Genomic DNA, 17,180 nt, shown 5'->3' with positions numbered 1-17,180 from the left:
ACGCGCGTGCAGGTAAGTGAATGTTTTATTTTACGCTTTAGTTTAGTCTGTATGACAAAACGTCTGGTACATTTAACGCATAAATGGCCATTTATTAAATCAGACTTAATGGAAGACTATCAAAGTAATTTAGGACTTTTTATGAACATCTAGCCGAATGTTTTTATGGCTTTCTATTACCTGTTTTTACGAAACCTCTTATCTTCTTGATAGATTCTTAATATATAGGCTACTGCTGGAAATTACCAAAAGGATTTTGATCTCTGATTCGCATGACGCCAGAAAGAAGACATTTTTCTGATGTCTGATATACAATGCAAAATTGTGCACCTTTAAGTAAAAGCTTCACAACATAAAATATTTAAATGTGGCTAAGTTTTAGTTTGATTCAAGGAAAATATTTAGCCTTTAACACAGTCTCGCCCATTACACTTCAGCATCTCTTCCACTAATGTCCATCATGATCTCTAGACTCCGAGCGTTTGAGCTCATCACGTGACCTGTGCTGCTAACTGGCGCCGCTCAGCGGTCAGATCCTGAAGGCGTTTCTGCAGGATTCACAATGAATCTGCTGTATGTAATGCGCATATACAGTACTGTTAAACAGTCAACACATAGAACATGCTGTAGTGCAGAGTATTCAGTGAGTCTAGTGCTGTACACACTGCAGTCAAATAAAATAAAAGACACAATCCAGCAGCAGTTTGTTTTAAATACTTTATTTATGTAAGGGGCAAAAGGCAAATTGAAAATATTTATTAAGAGTACAGTGACTGGAAAAGCAGAGTAAAAGCGAACTTGTAGTTTAAAAAAAAGTCATTTTACATTTTTCTGATATTGCTTTGCAATTTTAAATATTCAGTTGAACTCAATAAATACATGTGTCCTTTAGGCAAACATGCAGATGGATTTGCTTTCTATTACAATATCATACACGTGAAAAATATCACTATTCAGTTTCTAATTTAATATTGCACGTGTCTGGTGACTGGCAGTCACGTGTTCAGGTGATGAGTTTTAATCGCTCATGACTGTAGTGTTGTTTCAACATGAAAAAATAAAATAAAATTCACATCAGAATGCATAGAACATACAGAAGAGTTAATACGATAAAGTAATTAATATAAAAACGCTAAATACAGTACACGTGAAACGTGATGGACAAACATGTGAAAATAAACCGCTGTGTCACGTAAAAGAGGCTGATCTGAGATCAGAATCTTTACGATTGAAATGGACCTCCACTGACACAGGACATTACAGCCGTGTTGAAAAGCAATGTGTCACGATTCAGTTTTTGAAGTGGTTGAATTTTTTTTTCTTCAGTTGTACACGCCTGCAGTCTTCATACGACAAGTGTAAACAGCACATGACCGACTGAGCGACCAATCAGATGCAGAGGAGCCCTCACGAGAAGTTCAGGCATCTACAGATTTATGAACATGACGAATAACATGACTTACTTCAGACGCTGACCATAAATGAAGAAGGTAGAAGCAGATTCTTCTTAAAAATCAAGACAATAAAAAGGAAACATCGGTATGATTGGAGGTGAGCAGAAGGTAAAGGGATGATGTTTATCCACAACATGAAGCCTGTTCTCAGCACCATTGAGATTTGTTTCACGACAATTAAAGCACAAAAGTGAAAACTGATCTCCTGTCGTAATGAAACAATCAGAACAGTTCTAAACCGCTTCATTTCATTTGAGATATTACCAAACCATTTACCAGCTTTTACTACAGTAAAACAATCTTCAACAAGGCTCAAATCCTCCTCCACACGTTAATGGAATTCATGAGTAATACGTAAAAATAACAAAGTGAGTCAGTGAGAGAGGGGGCGATTGAGTGGAGGTTGTTGTGTAGTTCTTCAGCTGTGTGTGTGTTTGGGTCACACACACGCTCCTGAGCAGAGGTTCAGCTCTCCCACTCACTGGACGGCAGCGTCTCCTCATCGGAGTCGGACTCGGGCGACGCCTCTTTAATGCGCCTCAGCGCCTCGTGGATGCTGCGCGTCAGGGAGTCAGATGGCTCACTGCCCTTCGAACCGCGCTCGTGTCCTTGGACTTTACGCAGCTTCACGCCCTTGCGGATCTGTGCCAGGATATTATTCCCATCATCCTCGTCCGGATCCGGAGCCAGGATGCGCAGCTCGGCCTTCCGCAGGTGAAAGCTGCCGCGCTTCAGACTGGCCAGAACCTCATCCATGGGAGAACTGGCTGCTTGAGAGAGAGAGAGAGAGAGAGAGAGAGAGACGACATTAATGGTGTACATTCAGAGAGTGTCTTGACGTCATGTGCTGGTGGGTTTGAGTCTCACCTCTCCTCCACTGGTTGGACTCCAGGGACGCCGTCTTCTTCAGCCTCTTCCGGGCGGTCTCCAGCTGACTGCTGTCGAAGAAGCGGGCGGAGAACGGGGCGAGGGGGCTCTCCGATTTGTGCTGCCGCACCGGGCTACCCGCCGGGCCCTGGCCCTCTGCGGGCGAGTCTTCCAGAGAGGGGGGCGGCGGAGGAGGTGGTGGAGGGGGTGGTGGCGGAGGAGGAGGAGAGATGGGTGATGTGGATGAGTCGAGCAGCAGCAGTTCTCTGGCAGGAGGCAGTGACCCGTGTGCGGCTGCGGGAGGGAGGAGCTCAATGCCCGTCGGAGGCAGAGAGAGGAAACCGTCGGGTCTGCAGAGCTCCGGTACTCCTGAGGAATGCTCGAGAGGAGCGGGGGTGTCATCCGTCTGCACGCTGGCGGCCTGTGTCTGCGGCTGCTCGGCTCTCGCAGCGGGTTGGACGCTTTTCTTCCTGGAATATGCCAGTCGCAGACGTGTGGACTTGAGGGTCACCTGACCCGGGTAGCGCTGTGTGGAGAAGTGTCAGGTGAATGAAATATAACAGAAGACGTGTGTGTGTGTGTGAAGCAGAGAAACATCAGACCTGTTTAAATGTGCGCAGACGGTCCAGAGTTCTCTGCCTGTCCTGACCGACTCTGGCGATTCTCTGCTCCTCTGCCTCCTCTTCATCCTGAGACAAACATCAGGTTTAAATCAGCAGACGGAATCTAACGCGACACCCGTGAGCTCTCTTGACACGTACCTGCTGCAAAGCCTGCTGGGAAAAAGGCTCGGGGCCGCTCTGACGCTGCTGTCGTTTCTGAGTGTGATTGATGACGCAGATCTCCTGTCACATCATCAAACATGAATCTCACATCTGATTATTCACCGACTGCTTATGAAAAGCTGGATTCTGATTGGTTGTTACCTTCTTGTTTTTGAGGTAGGCTTTCTTGGCGGTGATGCGGCCTCTTCTGGCCTCCAGCTGACGAGTCCTCTGCTGTAACTTGGTGACATCGTCAATGGGAGGCGTCAGAGGGGTGGCGGGGTCGTCCGTGGCTCTCATGGCGTCCGGGCTCTCGTAGGTGTCGTAGTAAACCACCTCCTCCTGTCTCTCTGAACACACACACACCGATGTAAGGGGCTGCAGCACAGACGAGACCTGAAACACACCACATCTGACACTCACCGCTCATCTGTCTGCGCAGACTCTGCAGCTGCGCAGTCAACAGCAGCTCTTCATACTTGAGGATCTCAAACTGAATCTCGTAGAGCTGCAACTGAAGCTCATAGTACAGCGACTCCAACTGATCCAGATGCAGCACAGCATCCTCACCGCCCTGCAGCCCCTGCATCTGATCATGAGGAGAGACCGAGGTCAGGATCCTTCATCACAGGTAGAGATGTAACCATTCACCGTGAGCCGCTTGAAAATCGATTATAATATGTGATGATTCAAGTCGGTTGAGGTGTTAAAAGAATCGCAGTACATGTTTTCAACAGCAGGGGCCGCTGGTTTTCCTGCAAACTTGTAAACGTGGATATGCTGATATTTCTTAAAAAAGTCAAAGTTAGGAAAAGCGCAGACAAAGTCATAGTTTGTTTATATTATAAAGAGACTTTTTGTATTCATTTTTTTTATTTGATTTAGAATTTATTTTAAAACTGCAGTTTAGTTTTTTTTTAGATATTTTTTGACAAAGAATTGTGGAGCATTAGAGAAATAATAAAAGGGAAGTTGTTCATGTTTAATTGGCCTTAACTCATTCTGTAAAAAAACTTGAAAAATTGTATTGCGAGATCAGAATCGTGAATCACATCGCATCTCGAGCTGAGTGAATTGTTACATCACTAATTACAATCATCAACCAACTGCTTTGTGTGTGGTGTGTGTGTGTGTGTGTGGTGTGTGTGTGGTGTGTGTGTTTGTGGTGTGTGTGTGTGTCTGTGTGGTGTGTGTGCGTGTGTACGAGAGAGAGAGTGTGTGTGTGTGGTGTTTGTGGTGTGTGTGGTGTGTGTGTGTGTGTGTGTGTGTCTGTGTGGTGTGTGTGTGTGTGGGGTACCTCCTCTCTGAGTCTGTGTTTTCTCTGTTCTAAGCAGATCTCTTTGGCACGCATCAGTTGCAGTGTTTCTTTGGAGACGGCGTACTGTAGTTTCTCCATGCGCTCCACTGCTGCACCCCACGCAGCTTTCCCGAACTTCCTCTGGTCAGCACGCATGCGCTCGTACATCACTGACACACACACACACACACACACACACACACACACACACGGCAGCATTAGAGCTTTGAGTCAACAGAAGAAACATGACGTGTGGTGAAGTGCAGAGTTTCGTTTTACCCTTCTGTGATCGTGCCGTGGTTTCAAAGTATTTGACGGTCAGATCCTGTATGGACAGAACAGCTGCATGAGCTTTCCTCTGCCAGTCCTCATCCTCTCTCCTCAGAGAATCCACGCGCCGCGGACCCAGACGCTCCGTCTCCAGAGAGATCTGACACATCACAAAACATCAGGACCATCTAAAATGCTCGTTATTATGGATGATTTAAACATCCAAACACTGAATCTGTCTAAATGGATTAAATCACAACCACACGCGCACGACATGCACACACGTGACACGCATACTGTCCTAATCGAACCGTGCCCGGGCACGTTTGATACCTAAAGCCTGGTTCGATTGACTAATGTGAGCGCTTGAAACCGCACTTGGGCACAGTTTACTTACCGTGCCCTGACCTGGTTGGAAGAGGTGGGCTCGCACACGGCTTGGTTTGGAAAGGGGGCCGTATGAGCGCAAACCGAACTGAAAGCATGACGTAAACTATGCAACTGTTTATATTCCTCCCTGAGATTGAGCTGTCATGTCAAAATATCTAAGGTGCACAGCAATGTTACGTGCAGACGTGTCATCGCGGCCAAAACTACTCCAGATATCAGGTGTGTCAGACATAATGCAAGGCTGTGTGGAACCATCGGCTTTATGATAATAAACTGTGGGTGATTTAAAAGCATAATGACCTGTTTACTCTCATATCACTCTCGTATGACTATGATATCATAAGCTGATCGGTCTGCGCAGCACGCATGAAGTCAAACACACATAAGCCACAAACTGAACAAACCGTTCGCTGAGACAGATGGCTTTGTTTAGGTTTACCTAAAGCTGTCGCATCGTAATGATGAAAGTGTGTTTGGGTGCGGATGGTAAAGTGCAGCGTGAGCGCAGGCCAGCGGGGGAGTGGGGACAATCACGCTCGGGCACAGTTGAGAGCAGCCGGGCTAAGTGTGAGTACGCCCTTACTGTTGCTCTCCTGCATGAAACCGCACATCTGATGAAGAAGTGTGTGATATCTGAAGTATAATGACTAAACATTCAGTTTCCTGTGTAACACTACACACCAGCCTGCCTGTAGGCTACAAAACTTGTGTGTGTGTGTGTGTGTGTGTGTGTGTGTGTGTGTGTGTGTGTGTGTGTGTGTGACAGAGAACAGAATGTTCACACACACACACACACACACTTGACAAGCTAATGTGAAGCAGATGCTGTTGCTGTGGCTCACTGTGGATCACACATGCACATGCGTGAGTTTAAAGGTGACGTCTTGTTTAAAGTGTTTAGCGTGGTCCAGCACATACAAGAGTGATGATGTCACAGTGTTTCTGTGCTGTATAATGACAGGATTGTGAGGAGTGTGCTTTATTTCTGGGTGTACTGTTCCTTTAACTTGAATATGAACAGTAATCACATGTGTTATTTACAGTATGTATGAAAGATGACACACTGCACCTCTCTACTCACCTGACATTTAATCTGGACATCCCATAATGTGTCAGTCACTCATTCATGCCCTCATAAATTCATTCATGTTACCATCAGTGGCCATATGTTCATCTGATGTACACCACAGCGCTCACTCTCTCCGTGTGTGTGTGTGTTTGTAAGTGCGTGCGTGTGTGTTTGTGTGCGTGTGAGTGAGAGAGTGTGTGTGTGTGAGTGTGTTTGTGTGTGTTTGTAAGTGCGTGCGTGCGTGTTTGTGTGAGTGAGTGTGTGTGTGTGTGTGTGTGTGTGTTTGTAAGTGCGTGCGTGTGAGTGAGTGTGTGTGTGTGTGTGTAAGTGCGTGCGTGCGTGTTTGTGAGCGTGTGAGTGAGTGTGTGTGTGCGTGAGTGTGTGTGTTTGTAAGTGCGTGCGTGTTTGTGTGGTTGGTGGCTGTTGTTGGTGGCTGTGTGTTTGTGTCATGTTTGTATATCCCGGTGGGGACCTAAACCTGAATCACACCAACACATGGGGACTCGTGTCACCGTGGGGACCAAAATTGAGGTCCCCATGGGCACAAAAGCTAATAAATTGTACAGAACAATATTTTTTACAAATCTAAAAATGCAAAAAGTGTTCTATGATCTTTAGGTTTAGGGATAGGAGGGATAGTAGAAATCAGTTTGTACAGTATAAAAACATTACGCCTATGGACTGTCCCCCACGGGATGAGTACAACCAGAAGCGTGTGTGTGTGTGTGTGTGTGTGGTGATGTGTTGAAATGTATGAGGTTGTCTTGCAATTGCACGCAATACTGCTAACTGTCTTCAGTATGTTTGAGCGCAGTCAGCTAGTTTCGAGTGTTATCAGCATATTAGGGCGATGTAAACGATCACGTGAGCCGGTTGAAAATCGGTTGTAATGAGCAACGATTCAAATCGGTTGAGGCTTGAACTGAATCGCGATACATTTTTTGAACAGCAGGGGCCGCTATTTTCAATGCAAATCTAAACGTGGATGCTGATATTTCTTAAATGCAAAAAAATCCAAGAAAAGCACATACAGTATTAGTTTGTTTATATTAAAGAGACTTTTTCTATTATTAATTTGTTATAAAATTGCAGTTTAGTTTTGTTATTTGAAATAAAACATTATTTTATCATACAAAGAAACGTGAAGCATTTAAGAAATAATGCAAGGGAAGTTGTTCATTTCTAATTTGTTTCAACTCATTTTTTCAAAATAAATCGTGAGTAAATCGTGACTAAATCGCATCGTGAGATCAGAATCGTGACTCGCATCGCATCGTGAGCTGAGTGAATCGTTACATCATCATCCCGTTCAAGGTTACATATGAGTGATTAAACTTTTTAATTAGCGACGGGAACCTGCATGAGGAATCCATCATGCTACCGACATCTTTAAAGCGTTACATCGACACCACACACAGACAACACAGAAAGTGAAATACTGCATCTTTGTGAATCCCCGCTGAGCTACAAGAGATCTTGCATGGATTGAAGTGTTACAAACTTGATTTCCTGACGCAGATGGATGTCATCCATGCTCTAACTTCGCGTCAATAAGTGGTAGAGTTCAAACGCTCTCAAGATCAACAACTAACTTCACATAGCTAGAGTAATACTGTACTGATTACCATACTTCTTTTGTATTCACTACCAAAGTCCTCTCAAGCAGGCTGCGAGAGAACAGGATTTTATAACACATTGTTGAAGTCATGTGTTGAGTCACTGCAGACTGAGCTGTATAACACCGTGAGTATGCTTAACTGTATGAAAAAATGCTGAGATATTTCACTGTTCTTGTCTAGTAGTGTGCACAAACTTTTTTACAAGGTTGGGTAGCACAACTAATAATGACCAAAAACCTGGGGTTGATTGTGTAATGATCACATCACAAGTATAGTAAGAAAGGGTTGTTCCAATGAGAAAGCGATCTCTCCTCTCCCTCTCCCTCTCCCTCTCTCTTCTCTTCTCTCTCTCTCTCTTCTCTCTTCTCTTCTCTCTCTCTCTCTCCCTCTCTCTCCTCTCCTCTCCCTCTCCTCTCTCTCTCTCTCTCTCTCTCTCTCCTCTCTCTCTCTCTCCCCCTCCTCTCTCTCTCTCTTCTCTCTTCTCTCTCTCTCTCTCTCTCCCCTCTCTCTCCTCTCCCTCTCTCCTCTCCCTCTCTCTCTCCTCTCTGTCTCTCTGTCTCTCTCTGTCTCTCTCTTCTCTCTCTCTCTCTCTGTCTCTTCTCTCTCTATCTCTCTCTCTCTCTCTCTCTCTCTCTCTCTCTCTCTCTCTCTCTCTCTCTCTCTCTCTTCTCTGTCTCTCTCTCTCTGTCTCTCTCTCTCTCTCTCTGTCTCTCTCTCTCTCTCTCTCTCTCTCTTCTCTCTCTCTCTCTCCCTCTCTCTCTTTCTCTCTCCTCTCTCTCTCTCTCTCTCCCCCCTCTCTCTCTCCTCTCTCTCTCTCTTCTCTCTCTCTCTCTCTCTCTCTCTCTCTCTCTCTCTCTCTCTCTCTCTCTCTCTCTCTCTCTCTCTCTCTCTCTCTCTCTCTCTCTCTCTCTCTCTCTCTCTCTCTCTCTCTCTCTCTCTCTCTCTCTCTCTCTCTTCTCTCTCTCTCTCTCTCTCTCTCTCTCTCTCTCTCTCTCTCTCTCTCTCTCTCTCTCTCTCTCTCTCTCTCTCTCTCTCTCTCTCTCTCTCTCTCTCTCTCTCTCTCTGCTCTCTCTCTCTCTCTCTCTCTCTCTCTCTCTCTCTCTCTCTCTCTCTCTCTCTCTCCCTCTCTCTCTCTCTCTCTCTCTCTCTCTCTCTCTCTCTCTCTCTCTCTCTCTCTCTCTCTCTCTCTCTCTCTCTCTCTCTCTCTCTCTCTCTCTCTCTCTCTCGCTCTCTCTCTCTCTCTCTCTCTCTCTGTCTCTCTCTCTCTCTCTCTCTCTCTCTCTCTCTCTCTCGCTCTCTCTCTCTCCAGCGATCTGAAACACTGCCACATTCATCTTTAACACTGCCACTCTGTTTACCTTGATGACTGGTTACCGTGGAGACGGTGGTTGGTGGGCATCAGAAGTACTGATGCCTCAGGCACATTTGAGTAAACGTGAACATGCGGTCGGTCACATGACCTCATCTACACCTGTATGTGATCACACACCTGCCTGCTGTTTCTCATTTCATTTGTTACTCTCTCTATTCATGCTGTAAAATCCCTGTGCTGTTACATCACATCCTGTTTCCTCCAGCGTTAACCTCTCTCTCTCCTGCTTTTCACAGGAGTCACTGTGAAATGTGTTGTGATTGGCCGGTGGCGTAGAGTCACTTCCTGTGGGTCATTTTCTAGTCTGTTGGCATCAAGTTTCAACATGCAAAGTCTTCAACGGTCTGGTAAAATCAGCTTGACATTTACATGCGTGATGTGCAATCCACTGATTCACTAACACTAACCCTGTCAACAGTCCACACACACACACAATTCTGACTGAATTCACCAAACCTGTCAACAATGACATTAATAAAACAGTAGGCTACTAGTGTAAATACGTGTCATTAAGACCGTTGCATTCTTATAAATAAACATCACAAACAAAGTCAACAACAGTGTTGACAAATAATTACACGAGCAGAAGAGCAACACAAAATTTAAATACACAACTTCACCAGTGGCCGTTCAACAGCCAGTCACTCCTGCTGCTCATTCATAATCATTCACAGTACTACAGACCGCTGGCGTGTGTGTGTGCGCGCGCTTGCGTGTGTGTGCGCGTGTGTGGACTTGGTTTTTATATGTTAGTGGGGACCAGATGTGTGTGTGTGTGTGTGTGTGTGTGTGCGTGCGTGCGTGTGTGTGTGTGTAGAGTCCGGCTGCTGTATTTGACAGTGTTAAGTGTTTTGTTCAGTTGGCAGATGTCACACTGCTTCACGTCTGCAGGACAAACATGTTTTTCAGACTGTTAACAGCTCCTGCAGTGATGATGTCACAGGGTGAAAGGTCATGTGTTCCGACTCTTTATTAAGTCAATATGTGACATCACACATTCAGACAGGAAGAGTTGTGTGTTGGCATCATAGACCGTATAAAACATGGGAATCATCCCTTAGGTTTGTGAAGAGTGATTCTGAAGCCTAAAGTGGGCGGAGCCTGCCATCGCCATTTTGTCAGCCTGTCACTCCCGGTTAATCTAAGGGTGCGTTTACACTTGGCATTAACATGCGATCTCGGTGATCCGAACAAGCAGATCGGATCTTCAGACAATCAGGACACAGCGCGTTTACACTTGTCATCAAGTGGCTTCCACATCTGGATAACTGATCGGATCTCTATAGTTTCCCGCCCATTATTTTAATAAGCCTGCAATTTAAAAATAGCTCCGGTGCGGGGAGATATAACGGGGAGGATGAGCATGTTACACATTTGATACGCAGCCATGTTGAACTCGAGGCAGCGGTGGGAAGTAAACCGCGGTTAAAACCATTAATGATCTTATATGTGAAAGTATAAGCAGAGGATGTTTGTAAAATGACACAAGCTTTTGTACTTGAGCTGTGGCGGGTTTCACTAGCGCGCGCGCACACACACACAGACTCTAACGGTGTTTTTAAACACATCATTTGTTTATTCATGTCACAGACACATAAAATAATCACATAAGTAGACCGAAGTTCCTATGATCAAAAGCGATCACTTACATCGTTCTCGTCTATTTGGGTTGATTCGGCTGAAAGTGACAGCGCGTCGTTTCTTTGGTCTGCGCCCTAAATATCGTGCTTACTGACATCAGCTATTAGCAACACTATACAATCTTGTTTCTGTGTGTAAATGATATACGGTGTGTTCAGAGCTCCGTTTCAATCTGCCCGTCACAATGTACATATAATACGCATTGAATATACAATGCGTCCTCGACTACCTCTGGATCAGGACACGCTGATCGGATGACATTCCTATCAGAAGCGCGTTTACACTTTTCTTTTCAATGTGTATGTGGACAACATCCAGATACAGGTCGCATGTTAATGCCAAGTGTAAACGCACCCTTAAATGGCCAAAGGACGTGGGTGGAGCTAAGGTGCCTGGTTGGTGAAACCACCTGTCACTAAGTGCCACGCCCTTAATTATGCAGAATTTCAAGGCTTAATTTAATTTAAACGGATGAGTTATAAAAAGATTCACCCCCTGACAGTTAGCAAAGTTAGCTGTCGAGACCAAATCATTTTTTGTAGCAGGCTGTAAACTTGTTTTTCTTCTGCTGTAAAGTTGGGCGTTCAGTGAGATTCTGCTCAGTTTTGGAGCTGCTCTCTAGTGGCCAGTCGATGAATTGCAGTGTAAGTCACTTCTGTGTTGGTTTCACGAGAGAGACTGGAAGGTTGCCGCTCGGTTAGCATGTGTTTTATGATGTTGTTCATGAACACTTTCAGAACAAATGTTTGATTTTAACATGTAACGTGCACTGCACACACACAGAAAACACAACCTCAGTTATTGGATATTGTGTCTGATTAGCAGTCTGATCATTTTCTTTCATCTCTGAGGCGATACACGGGTATTTTTATAAATGCAGTTTCTTCCTTCGTTTTCAAAAAAACCTCCGTCCACATGAAAACGCAAAAACACGCCAAACCAACAGGTACTGCTGTAATTGGAACTGTAAAGCCATGTTGGCCAATCAGACGCCTGAACAAAGGTTATTACGGGTGTTCCGTTTGTCGGATTTTCCTACTGGTTGGGTTTCCTAACCCAAGAATGAATATAATCTAAACCACGTCGACAAAATAAAGAGGTGCAATGATTTTACAACGCAAAACACCCTGTCAGATTGTCTTAGCAGTATTAAATAAATATGTAGAATGATTAGATTGTCGTAGCAGTATAAAATAAATAGGTAGGCTGATTTTACAGGGCAAAAACAAATCACGTAACATTAATGTGTGCATGCCTGGCAGGACAATCTCACAGGTAGGATAACATTTCAGGACACCGGCTCTGGTAGGCTACACACGACAACCAGAGTGGAAATGTGTTTGTTTCAGTTAGGGCTGAAACGATTCCTCGAGTTATTCGAATACAAAAAATCATCGAGGCAATTTTTGTTGCCTCGAAGCCTCGTTTAATCCATTTAACTACAGTACACACGGAGCGCTGCGTTTCCCCACGGACCGTTATTACTGACGCACAGCCCGCTAAACTCTATTCATGTTACAGGCTCTCAAGTCTCACGCATTCACTGAGACACACGCATTTGAGTCTGTTCACACGCTCACACGTGTTTCTCATGCTGATAAATAACTGAGAGCTTATTGAAATGGTGAACTGCTATTTTACTGTTTTAGTCTATTTTGCGCGTGAAACTTGTTTTGCGGCTGCACTGAGTCCATCAAACTAGATTTGGACTAACGTTAGTGGACGCTGAATCCTGTTATTTACATGTCATCTGTCTGTTCTGCGTGTCTGAGTGAATGAACTGCACAGTTTAACATGCTACACGCGTGATGCTCATGAATCTGTCTGCGTCTGCGCTTTATGAGGACATGAACACATGAACTTAATCTCCAGAGTTGCTCTGAGAGTTTATTTCAGAACATTTACTGAGTGTAGCTAACACACTAAAAAATAAGCGTCTTCCGACGACCTGCCAAAATACTATTTAATAGTAAAAAAGAAACTAAAACTAATTTAGATAAACTAAATGCATCATGCATAATCTGAAATTAGTTGTTTACCTTTGAAATTATTCTTTCTATTTTTATTAATGTTTCTTATTTATACATTTGTATTAGGCCTATATTGCATTTTGAATGTAATATGGCAATGGAATGTATTAAATGGGTTTAGTTTTCACAGATATTAATGTATGTAATTTCAGCAATAAACATGTAAATTTTTCTAAAAAGGAAACAAATTAGTTGTTCATTTTAAGAGACCTGTCTTATTTTCTCTTGTATATTTAGAGTTGCGCTTTAATAAAGAAAAAGTACTTATTATCCGAATACCCGATTAATCGATGGAAAATATGTAGAATACTCGATTAGTAAAAGAATCGATAGCTGCAGCCCTAGTTTCAGTGACCCGCCACTGCGGTCTCTGTGTGGACAGACAGGGCCTGAGCGAAACTCTCTTGTGTTGTGTTGATGTAAATGTAACGGAGGATTAGGGGTGGGCGGAATGACCAAAAATCTGTTTCACGGAATGAATGTTTTATTTCACAGTAACGATATATTTCACGGTAACAATCTCCTATTTTAATTCTATATCGTATACCTAATTTTTCTTAGATTTATTTAATTGATTTATTTATTACAGTTCATTTAAATGCTCACCTAAGTTAAAATGTAGGCAAGTTATGAAAATGTACTAAAGATATCAAATTAAGTTACGATAATCAGATGTATTATTTATTCATATTTATCTTCTGGCTATATCATATGTATACAGTAGGAAGATAGACAACAAGTATAACAATAAAGTATGAATATGCCCAAACGATGAGAGTACAGTATATGACTAGTGGTATAAACTGGTGTTCATGGGGTCTGTACTGTAGGTCTTTATCTTTATCGCGCTTCACTCTCTATTAGCTGACCACTTTTGTGTGTTGTGACTCTGTCTTTAGGTTTGTTTATTATGGCGCTTGTCTTTGCACTGCGAGTTTCTGGTCACCCAGTAACAGCGCGTCACGTTAAAAGCGCGCACGTGGCGAGCATCATCACGCGTTTCAACGCAAGTTTCGCCCTGGCTCGCCTAAAGTTAAACTTTATTAAAACTATTATCAGCTTTACAAAGCGACCTGACTTCTGAAATACGTTCATATGCACGCGCAGATCACCGCACCCCTGCACGAGCACTGCGGGTGAGAGAAGCGCCCGGACTGGAGCGGATCACGAAACTACAGACTGAAAGAAGGTCAAAAGAATGTTTGATTTGTTAATTTGTTATGGGTGAATTAATTCACATGTTTTTTTCATAATAACGCCCAACTTGCAGAGCACCGAGTTAACCACGCCTACTTATTTACATTCCGCGGAATACACGGATATTCCGCCCAGCCTTACGGAGGATTGTATTAAAATGAGATGTGTTCAGTTTACTGTCGCTTCATCTGCAGTACACAATCTCATTCTCTGTCTCTTGACAACAACTGTGTGTGTGTGTACTGGAGACAGACAGGTGGCTCGACAGGTTAACAGCCTTGTGAGGGGTCAGGTGGGGTCACCATGGTAACAGAACTTGACAGGAACATGAGCTAGTGCAACAAATGATCATTCAATGACACTCAGTCACTCACAGAACAAAGAGAAACTTCTCCCAGTGGACTCCAGATCTCATCTTCATCTCCTTTCATATGTATGTGCGTATACTCATAGCAACCATGTTTTGTCTGATTTATTTCCATTTGTATTACCATAGTTACACTACATCATAGTTAAACTGTAGTTACTATAGTGAAATATATGGCTCATTTTCATAAGAGCTTGAATTGAGATATCAGCAGGCACACGTGAACACAAGCACGTTTCTGAACATATGCACACAGGATTTAATCTCAAGTCTCAGATTCCTTCATTTTGATTCTGATCCCATTCCTAACCTGTGGAGTCTGAATTGGAATTGATTTTCGATTCCCAACCCCACAAAAACAAGGACGGAAGCTCTCCAGAGATCCCAGTTCTAGACAGGTCTCAGATCAGTGAGCAGGTATAAGTGATGACTGTAGATCAGCTTTCAGGGCACAACAGATGACATGTGGCAGTGACCCGGGTGGGTGAGGGGTCGGGGGTCATTTCTCAAACTTCCTTCACACACATGACACACCTCTACTTTACATCACATATTTAATGTTCAGTCTCAAAAATCTCTAAACACTGACGGTTATAACAGCTCTGTGTGTGTGTGTGCTGTATGATGTGTTGTGTGTGCACGCGTGTGTGATAGTCCCAAAAACAACAAAACATTCACACACGTGTCCTTTCATGCAAGTAAAGAAGACTCATCAGAAGAGTTGTCTGAAAGTATATTTAAACATGACGTCATCTACAGCTAGACCAGTGGTCACCAACCCTGTTCCTGGAGATCGACCGTCCTGCAGACTGCAGCTCCAACCCTGCTTCAGCACACCTGTCTGTCATTATCCAGCAAACCTGAACACCTCGATTAGATAGTTCAGGTGTGTTTGATTGGGGTTATAGCTGAAATCTTCAGGACGGTCGATCTCCAGGAGCAGGGTTGGTGACCACTGAGATAGAGCTAACTGTTGCAGTGTTTGTGCGCGAGTTTTACCTCGTGCAGGTGTTTTTTGGACCTCTGAAGCGCGTCCTCGAAGCCCTTACGTCTCAGTTCACTCAGACTCTCGTAGTACTCCTCAGAATCGTCGCTGTCCGGAAACAGAACCTGAGACAGGATCCTCCATCCGCACGTGTCCAGCGCGTGACCCAGATACACCTGCAGCTGGAAGCAGAGCGCCTCCATGTCGCGCGCGCTCATCTTCGGAACCCCGAACAGAACCGACCACACGGCCGCCTGCTCCTCGGGGAAGGCGGGCAGACACGGCTCCAGGTCCGAGGTGACGGCGCACAACTGCACGTGAGCGGCGCGCATGTCCTGGAACGAGAAGAGTCCGGCCCAGCTCGAGTCCTCTCGGAGGTTCTGGTCCAGATCGTCCAGGACCTCTGGAGATTCGTCCAGCAGCTCCACGTCACCGCTTTCGGAGGTCCCGGCCGCTTTGCTCGGACTTTGGCTCGATTTGGCGTCTTTTCCCAAACCGGATACCGTTACGTCAGTCCTCTCTCGGGCCGGGCTCTTCTGAGGAGGCCTGTCTCTGCTGGGACTCCTCGGCGAACCCGCCCGCTGCTTGTCTTCCGTCACGTCGCCCTCGGCCGTCTCGAGCAGCGAGTCCCGCACGGCGGTCCGTTTCTGGACGGTTCGGTTGTGGCACGTGACCGCGAACTTTCCCTCGATCTCGTTCCACGCGACGATGAAGACGAACTTGTGCTTTTCTTTCTCCTCAAAAACATTCGGCCGAACCGAAACCCAGCCGGACTCCAGAGTGTCCTCCATCGCAAATGACATGTCTCCTCGATCCCGGGACGGAACAAAAACAAAAGGCGCGCAGTTAAATGAACGAGCGCACACGGATGAACGCACTCGGACGCGCGGATCGACCGTTAATAACGTTAAACAACCGCGGGTTTCTTTCCTTCAAACTCGTCGGGTGTCTGGACGTGTCCGTTAAAGCACGCATCGCTTATTTACACCTGCCGCTCGCTCGCGAGGCCTTTGTGCGCGGTCACGTGCGCGTCTCTGTTTACAAGCGTCAAACGCGTGCGGCGACTGAAGGGGGGTCCGTCTCTCAAATCCTTCAAAAATCCGCAAAGCGTCGTACGAGCGGCCGCATTCATTTACTGCCGCGCGATTCTACCCGAACAAACGCTGCGCGTCTCCCTCCCGCGTTGCCGCAGTGACATCCGCCGCGAGTTTCGCGTTTTGTGCGCTAATCCGCATCTTTAACATCGCGAATGTTTCTCATCCGACTAGTCGAAGACTGTCCGCTGACGTCACGAAGAGGAGGACGTAAACATCTGCACGTGGGGCACGCACGCAGTTGCGTCATGACGCCATCACAGGCGAGAGACGCACTGTTTTTTGTTTTCATGGGCAAATCTAGTCAATTTAAACCTCGATGTAATCATTTTTACAGCCGAGTTTTGTTGGTAGAGCCCCTTCAGTTTTAATAATAGATAGTTGACGTTTTCATTTATCGTCAACATGTTTACACTTATATATTTTATTAGTGTTGTCAAAAGTACCGGTACTTCGGGTCCAAGTCGGTACCTAAAAATAAAAAAGTTGTCGGTACCTAATTTTCATAAGACCCGGTACCACCGTGGTACCGGGTCAACCGGGTACTGATGCTCTGTCTGACAGGTTGTCAGTCGGAAACTTTTTATAGACGCAACAAGACGTGATGAGCGGATAAGCGCGGCTCCGATCCACAAGAGATGCGCGCAGAAATACTTCAAATTAAAGTCATATCACGAAGAAAACGAACAGAGTTTTGTGGTGAAACGAGGAAGCATCCGGATTTAAGTTAACAAGATCAAGCGAAGTTTCAATTTCTGTTGCGT

At 45.1% G+C, this 17,180-nt stretch overlaps 1 protein-coding gene across 1 annotated transcript; it reads right to left on the bottom strand.

The window, feature by feature from the left end:
* Positions 1-709: 709 nt before the first annotated feature.
* jmy (junction mediating and regulatory protein, p53 cofactor) lies at positions 710-17,180 on the bottom strand. Its single transcript, XM_057328213.1, has 9 exons — positions 15,309-17,180; positions 4,662-4,829; positions 4,383-4,552; positions 3,509-3,674; positions 3,248-3,435; positions 3,083-3,166; positions 2,924-3,010; positions 2,322-2,847; positions 710-2,221 (listed from the first exon to the last, which is right to left on the bottom strand). The coding sequence occupies exons 1-9, from the start codon at positions 16,123-16,125 to the stop codon at positions 1,920-1,922; spliced, it is 2,508 nt and encodes an 835-aa protein (XP_057184196.1). The 5' UTR covers positions 16,126-17,180; the 3' UTR covers positions 710-1,919.

The sequence above is a fragment of the Triplophysa rosa genome, unplaced genomic scaffold (assembly GCF_024868665.1).
Source record: "Triplophysa rosa unplaced genomic scaffold, Trosa_1v2 scaffold410, whole genome shotgun sequence".
Classification (NCBI taxonomy): Eukaryota; Metazoa; Chordata; class Actinopteri; order Cypriniformes; family Nemacheilidae; genus Triplophysa; species Triplophysa rosa.
This window is presented reverse-complemented; position numbering and strand designations above follow the sequence as displayed.

Excerpts from the sequence above, each read along its gene's own strand:
- jmy (XM_057328213.1), bottom strand. The coding sequence starts at position 16,125 with ATGTCATTTGCGATGGAGGACACTCTGGAGTCCGGCTGGGTTTCGGTT. Across the intron at positions 4,830-15,308 it reads CGCGCACAAACACTGCAACA|GTTTTGTGATGTGTCAGATC; the intron begins GTTAGCTCTATC and ends GATGGTCCTGAT. Across the intron at positions 3,167-3,247 it reads CCTACCTCAAAAACAAGAAG|GAGATCTGCGTCATCAATCA; the intron begins GTAACAACCAAT and ends ATGATGTGACAG.